The 20,859-nt window shown below is 37.6% G+C and overlaps 1 protein-coding gene across 2 annotated transcripts in view; it reads right to left on the reverse strand.

Annotated features, from left to right (window-relative positions):
• Positions 1-5,677: 5,677 nt before the first annotated feature.
• STK3 (serine/threonine kinase 3) overlaps positions 5,678-20,859 on the reverse strand; it is a 161,826-nt gene continuing 146,644 nt past the window's right edge. For both annotated transcript variants that reach the window (XM_089517701.1, XM_089517702.1), the window contains exon 11: positions 5,678-9,917. In XM_089517701.1, the coding sequence (XP_089373827.1) occupies positions 9,759-9,917 (159 nt within the window). In that variant the 3' untranslated portion in view covers positions 5,678-9,758. The remainder of the gene's footprint in view (positions 9,918-20,859) is intronic.

The following is a 20,859-nucleotide window of genomic DNA, read 5'->3' on the forward strand; positions in this document are numbered from 1 at the left end:
TAATCTAATCTTTTTCTGGCAATACTTGGTCTTCATCACTGGGAATACAAAACATGTACTGAAATACAAAGGAAGGCATCTGATGTTACAGGTTATCAATCTGATTTTCTTTTCTTTTTCTTTTTCACCAGAACCTCCGTATCAAAAGCAGTTCTTTGAGCTTCCCTTTTCATTTTCAACCTGCCCTTTGTATCAGCAAGCCCAGTCTAATACATCCTGAAGCATAAGATTAGTACAGGCAAATGAAACAGCCGAACCTGTAAAAGAAACAGAAGAGTTATAACAGGCCTGAAAAATATTATTAAGACAGGGTGCTTCTTCAGTGTTGACATTTTACTAACTTGCCCCAGGGAAAATTGGAAGCAAAAGAAACCATCCATCCATCATTTTATTTATATCCTGCTTTTCTCCCAAGGTGGGACTCAAGGCAGCTTACAAAAAGACAGAGAATACAATAAAACATATAGAGTGAAAAAACATACAATATCAACATTAAAACCAAAGCAACAATATTTAAATCAATTAAAGTCTTACTTTAAAACAGATTAAAAACAATACAGCACCATAAAGGCCATATCTGTTAAAAAGGAAAAAAAAAGCTTTCCAAAAGCTTGCTGGAAAAGAAAGGAAGACAAAGAAGTAGCCAGACTAATCTCCCATGGAGGATAAGGCCATCAAGTACTACCAGCCATGGCTGCTCTCTATTACCTCCAATGTCACTGGAAGTAGAAAAAAACTACAAATGTGGGAGTTTTTCAGATGATGTTTCTCCCAAACAGAAATAACGCGAAAATAAAGGAAACGGAAAGTGGGCAAAAACAACACCTTTTTACTTTTGGGAACTTCCCGAAAGTAAAAAGGTGTCATTTTTGTCCACTTTCCATTTGCTTTATTTTTACGTTATTTCTGTTTGGGACAAATGAGTCTAAAAATCATCCAGCATTTGCAGTTTTTTGTACTTCTAATATCTTGTTTCTGAGCAAGATTCGTTTAGTATGATAAGGCTCTTAGAAAGGAACAAAGAGACATTTATGATTGGTCAGTGGAAGGAGTTGGGGTTGGCTGCTCTGGAAAGGAATGAAAGATGGTTCTGGGATCTGATCTCAATATCACACAAGGGCTTTAAAGCCCCATTCCATGCTTGCATTTCAGCTAATACCTGGTGAACTTACTTCAGCAATACTTTTGAAATGTAGATCATGTTATCAGCTTTAATGGATCAACTAATTAAGATTTTCTGATGGCATTACCAGAATGACCCTTATTCATGGAACAAGAAGTAAGCAAATTTATATGTTTGTGTTCTAGCAGCAGACAAAGTACTGGCAAGAATTTGATTCCATCAGAGGTCTTCAAGAAGAAATTGAATTTTGGATCCCTTTGTTAGCAAAACTGTTTTCTCATTTAAAATCTACAGGCATTTCCCCTGGGGAATGGAAACAGAACATAACTTTCCTAGTTTATAAGAAAGGAGATAAATCCTCAGAACTATTGGCCAATTAGTTTAATGGGTATTAGATTTAAGATTTACAGCCATGTCTTCCTCCACAAGTTAAAAGGGGAAGATAAAAATAATATTATTCATCAGGAACAAGCTAGGCCTTAAGAAAGGTCACAGTACAGAGGGGCAGATTTTTGTGTTAAATCATTTAATTTATAAATATACCAGTAGCCATTGACTTCTCCTCAGTCTTTAATCTAAGTAAAAGAAATTATTTGTGCAGTGAACTTGTTGAGAGACCAATATTGATAAGAGTCTGTTACTCTTAATTCAGAAATTATACACTAATCCAACCATGAGAATAAGGTTTAGCACAGATAGAAGACTGATAGAGGGAATACCTACAACAAAAACGTATTTAAGATTGTTTGTTAGTACCCTCCTGTTTAATAATAATATTAATAATAATATTGTAACTATGCCCTGAATCCACATCACTTCCTCCTTCAATTGGAAAATTGCCCAGAATCCAGACCACTTCCTCCTTCAATTGGAAACCATAAAACAACTATCCTAATATATGCTGATACTGTACTTTTATCTAGGAATAAAATTGAGCTGAAGACAAGTTTGAGCAAACTTTATGAGTTCTAACAGAACATCTTAGAATAAATCTTTGCCAAATTTAAGATTATGGGTATTTTGCAAATGATCAGCTAAGCATAATTGAAATTTAAGTGGAAATACAATAGAAAATCTCATTCTTTAAATATCTGGGGGTATAATTTGATGATGTTTCCCCCGGAAGACTCACAAAACATCAAATAACAGGACAGCCCATGCCATTATGAAATTTTTCGGTTCTAGGGACAGCAGGGTGGTAATCCTGCACTGAAAGTGTTTCTAAGGAAAGTAGTTCCCCAAAAACAAAAGTGAACTGAGATCTGGTCGATAAGACAAAAACTGAATGACCTGGAAGCATGTCTGCCAACGCATGTTTTTGAAGTACTTTCTGGCAATACTTCCAAGGACTCCATCGGTGTTCCTCAGAACAGAGACAGGTGTGGTATCTGTGGACTTTATCACACGGGGACAATATACTGTGAAAATCGTGCAATACCAATTAAAGGTTTTCACATGAGATCACGATGAAAAGTGATTGAAGTGCCATTACCCTGGAAATAACCAGGCAATAAACAGCAACAAATCATTCATGGGGAAATCCTGTGATTTGGTACTGTTTATTGCCTGTTTATTCCTGGGATAATGGCTGCTTTATAGAGCTGTGTGCGAAAATGTTAATTGCATTTTAATTGTGATTGCGTGATTTTCATGAGATATTCACCGTTTAAACTACCAATTTTTCCCATGTGATAAAGTCCTGTAAAAACTAGGGCTAAGAAGGCATCCCTTTTGTACCATAAAAAGATTTTGGGTGTGTTATAAGGCCACCTTCCAAAGTTTTGTTTGCACAGACAATGGAAGAAAGGCACCTAAACTACGGTCCAAAACACACCGCAGAAATAATCCAGTTTGATACTACTTTAACTGCCCTGGCTCGGGGCTAGAGAATACCAAGAATTGTAATTTAATTTTTCTAGCAGAGCTCTCTGACAAAGAAGTCAAAATATTTCACAGAACTATAGTTCTCAGAATTCCTTAGCATTGAGCCAGGGGAGTTAAAGCGGTATCGAACTGGATTATTTCTGCTGTGTGTTTTGGACCTAAGTTATGCCGAAATCTATTAACCTCTGAAAACCCCTATGACAGATATTTTTATTACATTTGAGAGTTAAAAACAAGCTGAGGGACTGGATTTACAAGTTGGATAATAATCAGGATTTAGCTTTAATTAAATGTTCAAAGTTTTCCCACTGGTATAATTTGCTGAAAACCAATCACTTAAGAGCTCAGTACCTATAAACACTTACCTTTGCTCCTCTGAGAACTGCTTTTACAGAACTATCCTTCTGAACGATGCCAACACCATTTTTGGATGGCAGATATGAAATCTTACAAGAAATCTAAAGCTACATATCTGGTGTGGGAGAGATAGAGGTTATTACTTTACTTTATTGACAGTTGTATCAAACTCCCAGGGAGAGATTCTTGGGGCATATTTTGTGTTCTTCAACGGGTGAGAGCTCTTACGTGAAAATATGCTGGTTATTGTCATATTGTGATCCAAAGGCCATACATAAAAGAGCCTTATTTGCTAAAGATGCTCAAAGTATTTGTGTTATTTCTCTGAAACCTTCTGCTTATAGACTGAGCAGGGAACTTGTTAATTTGACTTTTTCTGTGTACGTACAGGTATGTATTGTGTCGGACATGTAATGGCTTTTAGTCAAAAAAAGGCAGATGGCTATACAGTTCATAGAGAGATGATAACATATGGGATAATTCTCTCCAAATACCTTCTTTTTTCACACATCTTCCCCTCCATTCCAATTCCACTCACAGCAGTTGGGTTGGAAGATCACAACTGACATGAGAAGGACAATGTACAATAGCATGCACCAATGAAGAGAAGCCAATTTTCGCCCACGTGCCCCAGCAGGAAGCTGCTCCCCACCCTCCAAACTGACTGAGCACTGGCTAAAAAGTTAAACTGGAAGTAATTTCCTGTTTCCATGTGTTCCTCTTTTGGGCTGATTTCTTTCACTTGTGGTGGGGGCTGGGGATTTTTTTTAGGTTATGTCATTCCTGTGAAATGCCACCTCTTTAGGTCTTTAGGACTGATATTTTATCCATTTTAGATTATATTTCATCTGGTGGAACAGGTGTATGAGGCTTAATGCAGTTTGGCTGGCCACAAAAAACTCCTAGTGGGGCCACATGCAGCCCCAGGGCTATAGCAGTGATGGCAAAACTTTTAGGAAGCAAGTGCCCAAACTAAAAGACCTTCCGGCACTGGGTGTTAACCGGTGTTGGGGGAAGGACTTCCAGGGATGAATGGGACACCCAGAGCAGGACTTCCTCCCCCTGCCCTCCTGGGGATTTAGCTGCCTCTCCGAAGATAGCTGAAAGCCCAGAGGCACAAGGAGGGAAGAAGAGGAACAGGCATGTGCCGGTTCCTCCTCCTCCTCCCCCCGCACACTCCAGGGCCTTCAGCTGCCTCTCTGGAGGCAGCTGAAGACCCAAGACAGCCGGGAAGGAGGAGGAACAGATGCATTCCTGTTCCCCCTCTTCCCTGCCTTCCGCGTGCCACAAAAAACGGCTCTGCATGCCATAGGTTTGCCACCACGGGGCTATAGGAAGATCTGGGGGCACAGTGGTTAAATGCAGTACTGCAGCCATTCGCAGCCACAAGGTTGTGAGTTCGATCCCAGGCAGGGCTTCAGGGTTGACTCAGCTTTGCATCCTTCTGTAGGTCGCTAAAACCGCTTAGGGAGTGCTTAAGAGCACCCTAAGTGATATAGAAATGTACTTGTTATTGCTATATCTCCACCCACCCCACCCTCATGTTCTACAAAAAGGTCATTCTGGCACATCACTTCCCAATACAACATCTCTCTTTACTCTGCTGAACAGCTAAGACGGACTATGAGTCCAAATTTTCCAGTGCTCCAAAGGGAACCAGTGCCCTATGACAGAGAATTTTGAATGAAGCAAGAACCCAAGGACACACCTTTCCAGCAAAACAGAGGTATCACAGAGCTAAAAGAGCAGGAAAAGCAATGTTTTCCCCCAACATGAATTTTAAAAAATTCTTCTCCACACTAGAAAAAAAAAAATCTGCCTTCAGGCTGGCCTACTAATAATAGCTTCCTAAAAATAATCCATACTCTGAGCTCACAATCTGTTATTTTTAAACAGCTTCTGGGAGAGAGAGGGCTTTCCATCTGATTTTCAGAATAGCAGACTAAACATACCTTCCATTGGTGTCTATTGGAGAAAACTCTAATGCAAGGCTTAACATTAAAGCAAACAATATTTTGAGACAAAGCTGGCAGGCTTGTGTATCAGTTCTAAGACATGCACATGTGGAATTAAATCCTTTCAATTTCAATGGAATTTACTCCCAAATAAGTATGCCTAAAATTGTAGCCTAACCACAATTCTAAGCATGTTTAGTCAAAAGTAAATCCCTCCAAGTTCAATGGAACATTCTCTAGTAAGGGTATTTAGGACTGCAGCTTAAGAAAGCTAGAGTGAAAAACATTACAACACCAAGCATAGATGGAAAAAGTTTTTATTCAATATGTTTGGTAACAAACAATTTTCAGAGTTTGGGAAAGTTGTATTTTCAAACTTTTATGTACAAGACTGGAAACAAACCATAAACCAAGTGGGTTAAAATTTATCTAAGGCTAATTGTCAACTCTACTGGATTTATTGCAAGTTTTAGTAAAATAAATACTTTACAAAAGGTGAATGGCTTCAGTGGAAATAAAAGTGGTTATGGAAGCAAATACTGTATGTTCCAGTAAATTTTAATAAATATGAAAGAACAATAAAAAGCCAAATGTGTATAAATATTATCCTTACATTTTATTACTAGTGTACAATTTGTTGCTTAATCCAATAAACAGCAATTATTTCAAATGTCTATTCAAATTTACTGTATTCAATACTGAAGTGATTGTTTGAGGAGAAAATTCTGGACAGATAGAATTCTATGTACCACATTTGAAGTTTACTTTTGTTTTAAACTGTAAAAATTAAACAATTTGATCTTTAAACTGAAAAATGTAGTAAAGTTCCATTTCATCTTTTTGAAGATTCTCTCCTTGTGAGATTCAATGGCCCTGTTCAGACAGATTTTTTTTGGATTCATAAACTGAGATATGAGCAAGTCCTATGCCCATGTACTCTGCCCTCATGCCACCCCTTCTCTTCTTGGCATGCTGCAATTAAACCAGGAAGCCTTCAATTAACCACAATGCCTTGTGGCATTTGAACTGGGAATCTAAGATTACTAAGAGCCAAAAAAGTTAGGATTTCAGTTTATGGTTAAAGTACTGGCTTGCCCCGAATCTGGGAAACATAGTTCAGTTGTAACTAGCTTAATCTTAGCAAGTCAAGAAGAAAGGGGGGAATGTCAACACAAGGACACTTGGTGCCTCAAAAATCTTGTGCATATCTCTGCCTATTAAGCCGTGTTGTGTGTGTAAACAGTTGCTCTTCTGTTTGCACTGACTTAATATCCACGACCCTCGCTTACTCGCGAGGTGCCAATGTGGGGGGGGGTCATAAAAAGGGGTGTGCCCTATTCAAGCCTATGGGATGTGAATATGTGAAAAATTCCATTTTCACAAAGGGGGGGGGGGAACGGATCCCCAGCGAAAACAGAGGGCTGACTTTGTGTTTGTGTGAGTGAACTGTGACAGTATCTCAACAGAGATGTTTCCAGATGCTGTGTGTTTTAGCCTGACAGCTGGATTTCATATTGTCCTTCTGGCTTGCACTGTGTAATAATAATCAAAGCAACACCAAAAGAGAAAGTTAAAGAACATCTGATTGGTCAAAGTCAATTATGGATAAGGCACAACAGAGAAAGACAAGGCTGAAGCCACGTTGATCTTTTTGGTATTGCTTTGCATCTTTTGAAAAGATGTGGCTTCAAAATTCATGTATTCTTGCTGTTGTTACTGTTGTTTTTAAAAACACCTTGATGTCTTGCTACTGCTTTGAAAACTGAAGAGTCTCTCCCAAAATTGAACTGCCAAAAACAAAATGTGCAGGATTTTTCTGTTTTAGTTTACCATAAAACATATAAACATGAAGGTTTCATAGGTCACAACGTAAAGCACCTATGATTTGTAGCTATACTATTAGGGAAAACATGTTCAACACCAGATTTAAAACAAAATTATCTACTATAATTTCACAGTACATCACAACACTTCTGATGTGATGAAAAAAAATGGCAAATAGCACTGAGTACCAGCAGCTCCAGTAGTTTCTAAGCACAATTCTCCCCATCTCTTTTCTCAAACACAATTTAGGGTCTGAAAGAGATTTTACTGGTATATTTTAGTTAAGCATTTGGATTGTATAACACATGCACACTCATGCCTGCATTCACACCAATAGCACATGGTCAAGATCGTTCTCAGCTGAAAAAGAAGGGAATGGTCCCATTACACTGTTAATCTCTTTTGATTGTTTTAAGGCATTTCAGAATGTGCTGTGTAGTTCTCCAGTTTGCAGTGCACAATACAAAGAGCTCATAATGACTACAGTACATATTTTAAAAGAATGCTTAGTAAAAAGCAGAATCCTTCACAGAACAATATCCACTTAGTGGTCACTATTAAAGATTGTTACCAGGGCTGTTTAATTGTCAATATATCAGACATTCATGGAATTATAGAAACACCACAGAAATGTTATTTGGTAGAGAGGAATCAAAGTCAGAACAAATTTGCAGTGGCTATTAAAGCAATTTCAAAATTGTTTATAATACAGATCCCATGAGCGCACGCAAGTAGCCTACTATATTGACCCTAAAGGGATGTTTTCATTTGAAAGCACAAAGTAAGGGCTGAAAAGATATTACAACATGCTAGGACAAATCCAGTGAGGCTGCATGCTTCCAAGAAAACCTCAATCTAACAAATAACCAAGCAAAGAAAAATAAAGCCCTAAATAACAGCACTGGTATATCTGTGCCAGTAGCAAATTTCTTACTGTGAGAAATATAGGCAGCTTTAATATTATTGATATCCCCTATACTCTTCAATGGCAAGTTGCATGCCCTACCTTGGTACATTCTCTCTTATTAAACTTGTATTTCTTTTGCATTCATATTTCCCTACAGAAATATATAACTACAAGGTACATCAGTCTGGCTGTTAAAAGAAGATTGTAATGCCCTGTCTCTTCTGGGACATTATTAATCTAGCATTTCCTTTTATTGCTCACAACACAAGAAAGTAATGATGTTTCGTTTATAGCAGCAGCAAACTGCAAACTTCATTTTAAATGCAGGGTAGTTTTTTGTTTTGTAAAAATGCTTTTGGCATTTAGCAGAAAGTGCTGCTGAAGGCAAAGATATAGAAGGGAGGCACCTGTGCATATTTGTACCTATTGATCAGGAATAATTTTCTTTGGCTTTTGAACTTGTATTTCTCATAAGTATTTTTACAAAAAAAGATGATTCCAAATTCTAAAATAATAATAATAATAATAATAATAATAATAATACATGGCTAAATAATGAAAAAGTTTTTAAAAACCCAACCAAGTTGGCTCAATGATGTTTTTATTGTGGATGTAAATGGGTACAGAAACTGGTGCATACAAATTAGGGATGGTGAACCTGCTACTTTCCAATGTTGTCAGAATCTAACTTCCATCCACTTTGGCCCATGCGTCCAATGATCAAAGATGATAGGAGTGACAGTCCTGAAGGGCCAAAGATTCCCCATCCCTGTTGTAGATCAAAAATAAAAGTAGAAAAAATGTGGACAGAATGGTTAACTAACTTTATTTCTCCTGTATTACAAAGTGGTTTAGAGAGAGAAAGAGAACTATGTAGGCACTTGTCTCCTATTCTGCAAGATCCTGCTTACCAAAAGAGAAAGACTGATGACAAAACCTACTGGAAATGTCTCCTAAGCAAGACAACTTTCCAAATATACAAGTTTTTTTTAATAAGAACATAATTTATTTATTTCAGAGATATTCTCAGGAAAAACTGAACTCTGTCTCTGTGTAACCATTTTTCTAAGATAGTTAATGCATTGTAAGCACCTCCAAATCAGCAAAGTGCTTGAAAACATCCTATACTTCAAGCTCCTAAATAAATCCCATTAGAATTAAGTTGGTGTGTACAAGCTGGCTGGAGCTAACTCTCTTTACCTGAGTCAGGTCTTAATATTTAGTAACTTAATTTAGAATGTGACTGTACACATAAGTTTAATTAACCCTACCCTGGCGTCCACTATTAGAACCTGCAAGCTCCATTTACAGTTAAGAAGCATCAAGCATGGAAATAAATAAGATCAGCTTAGTGTATGCAATAAATATTCCTTTAATTGGGAGGGGAACTTACAGTTCTGTGTTACTGAGCAATTAGGAGACAGCCTTAAGTCTTACCAGGAACCAAATACTACTCCTTATTATACAACACACAGCATTACTGCAACATAGCTGAAAGGGATCAGGAAGTGGAATGTGAAATTTCTTATTGTATAAAAACATGAAAAACAAGGTTTTCACTCATGTTACAGAACAATGTGCTTTCTTCTAGAATCTAGTATATCAGCATTAGTTGTTGTGAAGCTCAAAGCTTCTGCTTTTTAAGTGTTTTGGTTATGTACAGTTTTACTGATGTCCATGTCAAGCTTGTTGCATTATCTGAGGAAGATCAGAAGTTCTGTTGCCTTCGTTTTTTTGCATCCATAGCATCAAGAATTGGCTGCCTCTTTGCTGTGTATCTTTGACGAAGCTCTTCGATTTCACGTTCCATCATAGGATCCAAAGCTTTCAATCTCATCTGCAGCTCTTCCAAACTTAGATTTTTCAGCTGTTCAGAAAGAAAGAAATATACACAAGCAGGTCTTTAATAAAACCTTCTGCAAAAGCAGGAAAATGACTTCTTCATCCTTCAGTATAGAGGAAAAAAACCACAACACAACAAATAACCTAGAATGTGAAAAGCTATTACATATTTATCACATACAGCCACTTTTAGTTCTGAATTTAATGAATCAGATAAAGCAATAATATAATATCTGCCTGTGTGCGTATATCTAACTATAAAAATACAGAAGTAGGCAGAAAGGTAGACTGCTTAATCAAAAATGACGTCTTAACTACAAAGCAACAAAATATGTAAAGAGGGCCTAGAATATTGTACCTAGGATTTATTTTATCAACTTCTGCCACTTATCTGTTTAATATATTTGTGATTAAGTTAGTCTCATCCACTCCACTTTGAACTCTCAACTAGAATCAACAGCAGAAATATTCCTGTTCTCATTTGTTGAGAATTTATTAGACAAATTTCACAGACCAAGGAGATAGGATTGTGTCTCATATATAGTGGGCCAATACAGTTCCACTAAACTAAATAAAGCAGCCTTCTCCAACATGGTGCCCATTCAACTACAACTCTCATTATCTGCAGCCAGTATGGCCATAAAAAGTTGGGGAAAGGCTAACATATAATGAAGAAAGGCCAAAGGAGGCAAAGGCTAAACATCCTTACAGAGGGTACCATTTTCCTCCAAATGTCAAGAGGCAAGATTTTTTCACTTTCTTATGATAGAGTGAAGAAGTATTGTTACTTCATGTTACTAATCCTTCCTTGCAGCATCTTCCAATTCCATATTACACAGAAGGAAAAAGTCACTTTGAATATGCTAACAGGCCTCAAAGGGCTTTTTGACAAGAATTCCAATCTTTTCCCGGGTCACTTCCACACCTATTTGAAGCAGACTGCCTTGGAATAACAACCACCACCTGAAACAATGGCCTCGATTCAGGGAAAAGAGAAGGTTAAAATCAACCTTTCTCCCCTTGGAGCAGAACATTAGCATTTTTGCAAAAGGATTACTTGATTAACTCATCATGAGCAATCCAAACATTCATAATATTGAGAGCTATTGATGAAGAAAGTGGCTCATTGGCACGCCAACTAACTGCAGTGAGCAGATGAAATTGGACTCTTTCAAGCAAGTGGAGGTGCTGCAGGCTGTGGCTCCTCCACCTGCACATTCAGGAAATAATCCAGTTTCAAAACGGAAAACAAAATACTGAGATTCATATTTATTACATTGTCCTGAGGCAGTAAGGCTTCACAGTCCTGTCAGAGCTTCTACTGTATGTGCATGCATACCATTCAAGTTCCACTGTGGTAAAAATTTGTCTATGTTGGATAAAACAAGCCATATTGAGAAAAATACAGACCATTTTGGTTTTTCAGTAAATTCCCTGACATTCTAACAGCACTTATTTTAATAAACATCTGAAATAGAAACAAATGGGCAAGAACATGGTATCTGAATCAAGCTGCTTCTCAGTCCATACTCACTTTGTGTATCCAGGATACTTTCTATTAACAATGTCTGTTTCTCTTAGGGACATAAGTAATAGTTTCAGCTTTTATTTCTGCTACCACATTGAACATGCACATTGCCAAGAGTGCAGTGCATACAGCTCAGCATGTAATTGTCAAATAACAAGCAATTCTTTTTTAAAGGAACTAATACAAACTTATTTTTTAAAAATAATTCTAAACTCCGGTCCTGCTCTGCATCTTGTATGGAGACATCAAATGCAACATCTAGAACAAACTATTAATATTACTCCTGTGTTTGTGATCCAGTATGTAAGGAAATTATAAGCAGAGACAGTTACACATACAGTGGAACTCCAGCAAAGCTGGTACAACAGAGAGGAGAAAAGATTATGTTCACATTTATTTACACTTCTGTCCCATGGCTTCAATGTATGTGTCAGTTTCAAACAATTAAACCAAATAATAATAAAGCCTTCTGTACAATTAAATGTCAATTTCCCTTGCAAAATAGTAAAGACCCACAGAATGAATAACAGCAGCAAAATCCCATTATAATTCAACCAATTTTGGAATATACATTTTTCAATGTGAGCCAGCATGATGTAATGGTCTGAGTGTAGGACTAGGACTCCAGGATTTGAATATCCACTTGGCCATAGGAACTGACAGAGTGACCATGAACAAGTCAAACTTTTTCAGCCTCAGAGGAAGGAAATAACACTCCCCTCTGAACAAAGCTTGCTAAGAAAACACCAGGATCGGGTCACCATAAGTCAGAAACCATAAGTCATAAACAATCTGGAAACACACAACGTCACAACAAATATTTCACAGCTTCTGTGGAAAGCTAATAAAAGAGAATAGCTACATCAGGAAGATTATTCTATAAACCTGGGTCAATTGCAAGCAAAACTGCTGCAAAGAATACTCTCACTTGATGTAGTGGAGGTACATGGAAAGCAGTTAATAATAATATAATAATAAATGTTTATTTATAAACCGCTTTTCCAATGATCAAAGCGGTGTACATGTCGTTAATCAAGCAGTAAAAACAGTAAAAAGAGTCTACATCATAAAATACATATTAAAATAGAATTAAATTCAAACGACAGTAAAAAACATCAGATAAAAAACTGTTAAAAACATAGCAATCTATTAAAACCAAACTGCAAAAACAATAGAGGAGGTAGAATCTTAGATGGAATTGGGAGGGTAGGCTTGTTGAAAGAGATAAGTCTTTAAAGCCTTCTTGAAGGCTTCCACCGTTCCACTGTGGCGGATATCTTCAGGGAGGGCATTCCATAAAGAGGGCGCTACAGCTGAAAATGCCCGTTGCTGTGTTGTTACCAATCTCACCTTAGGGTGGTCGAGTAAACATTTTCCTGTAGTTCTGAGCGTGCGGGGAGGATTATGTAGGGAGAGGCGTTCCCTCAAGTAACCCGGGCCCAAGCCATTTAGGGCTTTAAAGGTAATAACCAACACTTTGTATTGGGACCGGAAACGTATAGGCAGCCAGTGTAAGGATTTTAAAACAGGTGTTATATGGTCGGACCTCGGTGTCCCCGTAATTAACCTGGCTGCAGCATTTTGAATCAGCTGTAGTTTCCGAACCTGATACAAAGGTAGCCCCATGTAGAGCGCATTGCAGAAATCCAAACGAGAGGTTACCAGCGCATGTACTACCTTTTCTAGTTCACTCTATAGAGCACAAATAGTAGCCAGTTCATATGGGCAGAAGTGGTTACCAAGGGATTTGGGTTCCAGACTGTGAGGACTTCAGAAATCTGCCTAACAGACAGACCATGGTGGCGGCTCAGACTGGGGCCAGGCACATGTGGTGCTGCAGTCCTGGCGCAAATGGTGCAGGTGCAGTCCCACCACATTTCTTTTGGCCCATCTGCTTCACCCCTAAGCTCCAGTATCTTGAATGCTCTAGCCTTGGTAGCCAGTGCAACTGCTGCAAAGTATGTTTAATATGTTCTTCTTTCTGCCTAAATGTAAGAACAGGTAGATCTGAGGAACACACTAAAATTAAATTCTGAAAGACAGAAGAAGGGGAGAGAGACAAACCTGAACTCAATAGATTTTTCAAAATACTCAGGAAATAATACATCTTATAAAAACCACAAGCTGTGAATAAATGTAAAAATAATGATTGGTGCACAACAACCATCTGTCAAAGTTTCAGAATCGGTATCTCTATTGAAGCATACTTTCTGAGACTAGGAGTACTTTTTGCTGTCAAATATCATTCAAGTTTTGTATTTTAAAAGTGCTTGTTAGCTTTCCTAGGCTTAGGAAATGGGTCAAGAAAAAAAAGAGAAAAAACTAACCTGATTTTATAAAATAAATAAATAAATAAATTCTGTGGGAATTTGTGCACTGCCTTAAAAACAACAGCTCACAGATACTGTTTGCCTCAATGGAATGACCTCTGAAATGATCTGTGCACATGCGCACATGTATGCACACCTGAAACACTGTTATTGTAAACGGCACACTCAGAAAAGGCAGCTATATAGAAATAGATACAAATACATAGTTTCACAAAGACATTATCACTACAAAGGTCTTGAATAAAGAAGAAAATATGTAATCATTCACTGAAACATTTAGGCACATAGCTAGTCATATTCCTTTTGCTATTAATTAAATAAAAGCTAAGAATAAAAATCCACAAAGCACACAGTTCAGTTCAAGAAAGGCAAACTAAAGCTATTGATTTGATTATTTCCGTCATGATTACTTAGGAGGGATTAAACAGAAACGCTGTTTCCTGTTGAAGAAAACACTCTGGCATCGAATACTCCATTCCTTCATCAGATAAAAACGATTTCCTCATGAAGCTACCCTGTAGTCCAAAAATATCCTTTGTCTACAAAATTGAAAACACATATCATACCCTAATTATGTTGTTACACCAGAAAACAATTCTGGAATGTAAAAAAAAATCTTGTTTTTGTAAAATATCAGTTGAAACAATGAAATCACTGCTGAGAATCTCCTAAGGCAACCAAACTCTGTTGCAAGAGTAAGTTAGCACAGAAGCATTCTGATGTGAAGGGAAATAGGGGGGAAACACGTTTTCGTTGCTTTTTAAAGAAACTGACTAACCACAATAATTCACACAGACACGTGTATTTTCCTAATTCAGACAACATACCTTTCTACCAAGCTCTGCTAAGAGAATGCCTTCCATTTTTATAGTTGTTAGAACCATGCATCTAGAATCTGGCAATAAACTGGCTAGATTTTCTTGATAAGAGAAAAAATAAACAAGATGTGAGACACACATATAAAAAGAAAACTCTTCCAAATACTACTCAACTTAAGACCTCAAGAGTTTATAACCACAAATATGTAAAAGTGAATACTTTAGTAAAGAAAAAAAAGATAACCACAAAAGAATTTATATGCAATAAATAACAACATATGACTAATACCAAACGTGTTTTGACATTTTATTGTTTTTTTTTACTAACAGCTAATTAAAATATTTTTTAAAAAACTTCTCTTATGTTTCCCAGATTTCAGAGTATTTAATGATCTTCAAGAAAAAGAAGATCAATGTTTGGTCTTACATTGCTGTTTATTTATATGGAATCCTCTGTGATTATCCATTTTTATGTACCAAGGTAGGTCTAAAAGAAATCTATGGCTATAAAATCTTAAATGTATTGTGAATTGAAGTATTTAAGGAGGTCTCTTTTTTCCTACATATCTTACATTTCAATTTGTTTATTATTATCTTGTTGTTGTTTTTGCAATTTGGCGCTATAATAAAACAGTCATGATATGACAGACTAAAGGCCTGACTAGTCAAGCATTCTGCTCCCACATTCATTAACCAGATGTCTATGGCATATATGAGTACAATAGCAACCTTCTACTTTTAATAATAATAATAAATAATAATAAATAGTTTATTTATATCCCGCTTTTCCAAATTTTGTTCAAAGCTCCTCATGGTCTACAGAGGCATATTGCCTCTGATACCAAAGACAATAATATGCAGTTAACAGCAAAGATAGCTACGGAGAACCCCATCCATCAAGAGGCTTTATCATCTTTTAAAAAAAGTGATCCACTTTGGCAACCATCACAACAGTTTATGGTAAAAAAATTCTACAGTTCAACAATGTGATGGGTAAAGAAATGTTTCTATCCATTTATATTTCCCACAACTCACCTTCAGTGAATGATCCCAAACTAGAAGAGTGGGAGAAAAACACCTCCTTATCTATTTTCCTTGCACTGTTCATAATTTTATGTTCTTTTATTGTCTCTCCCCCTATTTTTCCCAAGGTAAACAGCCCAAAGGTGTATACTTTCCTTCAAAGAGGAACTCCCACATCCACAGTACAATTTGCCTATACACAAAGATCTAACCTGAATTGTTAGCCCTAGCTAGAGTAAACACACTGAATGAACTGCTAAATGATACGTTAACACATATAAATGACACTGCTTTAGTGAGCCTAGGCTACTTGAGAGTAGCAGTTGATGTAGGCCAGTAATAATTTGCCCATATGCAGATCAAACGTGTCTGCATTACAGCAACATAGTCAACCCAGTTAAGGTTTAACTATCCCTGCTTTCAGTGGCAATCCTTGGATGGACATGACTGTGTTAGATGCTCATCTGTTTCTCTTTTTCAAAATCCACAAAAATAGTATCCTCATTTCCCTGGGCAATTTGTTCCATCTTCTAACTGACCATACAAATGAGCCCTTTTTTCTTGATAGGGCTTAACTCTGCAATCTGATCTTTATTGCTTCTGGATTCTACTTTTCTGCATAAACAAGAATTTTCCTTTATTCTAAAGTAGCCAAGAAACAGAGGAAATAGAACACATAATAAGAGCCATCACAATTGCTCTCTTTTTGCATTTAAAACACAGGGAAAGGGTGCAACTATTTCAGATAGTAGAATCTGATTATTTTATTTTTCATTTGGAACTTAATAAACACAATTCATAATGTCACACATTTTAAAGCAACTGCTAAGAGAAAACACAGAATTTTTGAAATGAGTCATTTTCCTACTTGGAAGAAGCAAGGAATGTTTTCAGAAAACCCTCTAAAGCATCACTTGCAACATTCAACTGCCAGGGAGGTAGGCAGAACCAAATACTACAAGGGAAGCCAACATTTGAGTAAAGAGTGGCACAATGTGGTGCCCACAGAGAGTCTGTTTTGTTAACAGCAGCAAAGGTTTTGAAATAAAACCTTTGCCAAAGTCAAAAGCATGTTTTTAGAAATGTCATTAAAAAAGACATTCCAAGCAAAAGCAATATACTGAAACACATCCTCAGATGTTCACAGATTTCCCAAGATACTGTTCATGAAAAATTTACCCAAACTCAGTAATGCTTCCTTTTTTCCTGCATATTTTAATGAGCATAAGCTTCCAAAATTCAAAATAAATAGAAACCACTATTGAAGCAGAATGCTCTGCAAATGAGATCTTGGCTGAATATTTCAATTTTAGAACAGCTGAGGAAATAGAATCTACAGTGTACATAATGCACCATATAAACACATCACCTGTGGACCTAGGATTGCTAAAATGTGTTTTCAGTACATGTAGGCCCTTGGTTCATGTTCAAAATCACCCTGAAAGGTGCCTTAGCCCCAGAAATCCATTGTGTTCCTTGAGCGAAGGTTCCCATCTTCAACAAACTATCATTCCTAAAACTTCCAAGTCTCCACTCAAAAAGCATTGAGGAAATTACAGTCATCCCTCCATATCAACAGATTCTGCATCTGCAGCTTGAAAATATTCTCAATTTCACCCCCCGAAAAGCAAGCCCTGATTTTGCCATTTTATATAATGGCATTTTACTATGCCATTGTATATAATTGTATTTGCACAGATTTTAGTATCCACAGGGTGTCCTGTAACCAAACCCCAGTGGATACTAAGGGCCCACTGTATTCTGAATCAGGGTATTAGTCTGTTGAATCTTCATACAAATATGATAGTTGCATATCTTCTCAGACAACAATGGAATCACTTTACTTACTATCATAAAAACAAACAGATATGCTAGATCAGCCCATAATTTTGTTCTCTCACAGCATTCCTATGGAAAGCCTATAAAGAGAATATGAATGCAACAGCACACTCCTCCTCATGTCTCTTCATGGTTTTCACACGCACTATTTACCATAATACTGAAGACAGAAAGTAGTTAACATGACAAGTAACTCTTTTTTTGCCCTATCCTCCATTAAATTTCTCAACCCATTTAAAGCCATCTTTCCACCCACATTCAGATTGTGAATCTCCAAAGAGACATTGTACATAAACCACTCCGGCAAGTCTTTTTGACTTAAGAGGAATTAAAGTATTTTAGTTGCTCTTGGGAAGCAAGACCCGTCAAATTCACTGTGATCCTCATCATAGTAGACCTGCACAGGACCACATCATTTATCACCACATTGAGGGTCACCAAAGTTTTGCAGCATACACTGGAATCTCCACACCATTTGCTCAGTGTAGCCCACTCATTGTTTTAAACCACAACAGCACAGTTGCATGGAAGCTCCAATCTGTTTCAGCAATATTCACGAATAACGTATGTTCTGATTTCAGATTAGATACAGTACTCTTGTAAAATGGTAAAAATGGAAGCCATCAGTTACCATCTAAAGAATAATTAGCATTAAAAATATTAAACAAAACAGGCATTTATTCAGAAATAAGTTGTACAGGCAGTGTTTTGTTTGCTTCAAAAACAAGCTCTTCCTAGCAACTGTTTAAATGAATCGCACAGATGCTACAGGCCTTATTAGAAGCCTTTGATTAAAAAAATATGGATTGCTAATACTGTATTTCTGAGTCATCTATTTTTCCATCTGCTAGCAATTCCTACAATGTGAACTATCAACATAACGACTAACAATAATTTTCTATGGCAATTGTAATGGTGGGTTGCCTGTAGCACTTTCTAAGATTTAACTAGTGCATGCCTCAGATTGTTTTGAGCTGTTCATAGATTCAAATAACAGACACTCATTTCTTCCATTCCAGATTTCCATCCTCACTCATTCTTTTGCTGCTTGTAATAATAAAATGGCTTTATTTTATGGAGTTTAGTACATCAAGGACCTAATTTTATTAAAAGCTGTGCTTGAGACAAGAACAAGCAAACTAAAGGCTACCCAGTTTACTTTTTTAACTGAGGTAAAACATAGCTAAACTCTAGTTATTTATATCACCATTAGATTCATCTAGCCAAATGAGAACAGTAACTATAAATGAGTTACCAGGAATCCTGATTTATTTGAAAAAAGAATAAGACATGTATAATTAGCTTTGTAAAGCAAGATGTTCTAGAGTTGTAGCAAGGGAAGCAGACTTCTTAGTATTAACTGTGGGACCAGTCTAGAGATATGTGCAGCCTGTGCCCAACTGTTAGCTGGTTAACAACTTCCTATCAGGAACACATAGGGATTGGACCCCACCCTATGGGATTTTTTATCAGCCAATCTCCAATTCCCCATTTTGAGACAAAGTTCTGGTGTGTGTGGGGACCTCCCAGCTCCAGGGGTTTCTGGATGAGACTGATTATCCGGATCCATTTCATCTGGCTTCAGACCTGATTATAGGATGGAGACAACTTCGGTTTTCTTGGTGGATGACCTCCACAGGGAACTAGTCAGTGGCAGTATGTGCCTGTTGGCTCTGCTGGACCTCTTAGCAACATTTAATACCATCAGCCATGTGGGCCACCTCACTGGGGTGGGATTTGGAGGCACTGTTTGGCAGTTGCTACATTGCTTTCTGGAGCAGCAAACCCAGAAGGTGGTGCTGGGGGATTCCTGTGACTCTTTGGCTGTTGGCCCATGGGGGTCTCACATTGCTCTGTTTTATCGCCCATGCTATTTCACATATTCCTAAAGCCACTGGGAGAGGTTATCCAGAGTTTGGAGGTCAGATGTCACCAGTATGCTGATGACACCCATTACTCTTTTCCATCTAATTCCAAGCTAGCTGTTTCTCTACTAAATCAGTGCCTGGCAGCTGTAATGGACTGGATGAGAGCAAACAAGTTGCAGCTTAATCCAGACGAGACAGAGATGCTCCTGGTCAGTCATAAGGAAAATCAGAGAATAGCGACTCAATGTCTGCTGGATAGGATTATGCCTCTCCCCCCCCCAAAAAAAATAGAATCATAGAGTTGGAAGAGACCACAAGGGCCATCTTATCCAACCCCCTCCCAGGCAGGAATATGCAATCAAAGCACTCTGCCCTATGACAGATGGCCATCCAGCATCTGTTTAGAAATCTCCAAAGAAGGAAACACCACTCCAAGGCAACGCATTCCACAGTGAAACAGCTCTTACCATCAGAAAGTTCTTTCTAATATGTAGGAGGAATCTCCTTTCCTGTAGTTTGAATCCACTGCTTTGTGACCTAGTCTCTGGAGCAGAAGAAAATAAGCTTGCTCCTTCTTCCATATGACATTTTTTCAAATATATCAGCATGATCATGTCAACTCTTAACCATCTCTTCTCCAGACCAAAGATACCCAGCTCCCTGAGATGCTCATTATAGGACATGACTTCCAGACATTTCACCATTTTGGTAGCCCTCCTCTAATGACATTCAGAACCTTGGATGTACTCCTGGACTAAGCCCTGACCTGGATGCTCAGGTGTCTGCAGTGGCAGGAAAGCATCTGCACAATTAAAGCTAATGTGCCAGCCATGCCTGTTCCTTGAGACTATAGCTTAGTTATATTTCAATTGGATTACTGTAATGCACTGTGGTGGGCTGCCTTTGAAGAATATTCAGAAACTTCAATTGGTCCAGAGAGCCGCATAGAGATTACTAACAGGTGTTGGTTACAAAGAGTATACAACTCTTTTTCTGCAACAGCTCCACTGGTTGCCAGTGTGTTTCAGCACGCAATTAAAACTGCTGGTTTTGACCTATAAAGCCCTATATGGCTCAGATCCAGGCTATCTGAAGTATTGTATCTTCTCATATGAGCCTACCAAGCTCTAAGATCTTTAGGGGAGACACTTTTGTCTATACCACTACCTTCACAGGCATGGTTGGTGTGAACACAGGAGAGATTCTTCTCTGTGGCTGCTCCAACACTTTGGAACACCCTCCCTAGGAAAATTGGGATGGTTCTTTCTTTGTTTTCCTTTTGATAACAGGTTAAGACCTTTCTCTTCCACCAAAGTTTTGGAAACTGATGTTAGCAAAAATGACTTTTATGGTGCTATACTGTTTTCAATTTGTTTTAAACTAAAATTTTAATTGATTTTATTTATTTTGCTGTTTAGTACTGTTTTAATCTTGATTAAGATTGTTTTTAAGTATACTGTATATGCTTTTTTTGCATTCTTTTTCTACACCAACTTGAGTCCCAGCCTGGGAAAAAGCAGGGATATAACTGAAAAGTGATGGCTGGATGGAGGCTGACCTC

The sequence above is a fragment of the Sceloporus occidentalis genome, unplaced genomic scaffold (genome assembly GCF_023333645.1).
Source record: "Sceloporus occidentalis isolate IW3139 unplaced genomic scaffold, rSceOcc1.0.p SCAF_3, whole genome shotgun sequence".
NCBI classification, from domain to species: domain Eukaryota; kingdom Metazoa; phylum Chordata; class Lepidosauria; order Squamata; family Phrynosomatidae; genus Sceloporus; species Sceloporus occidentalis.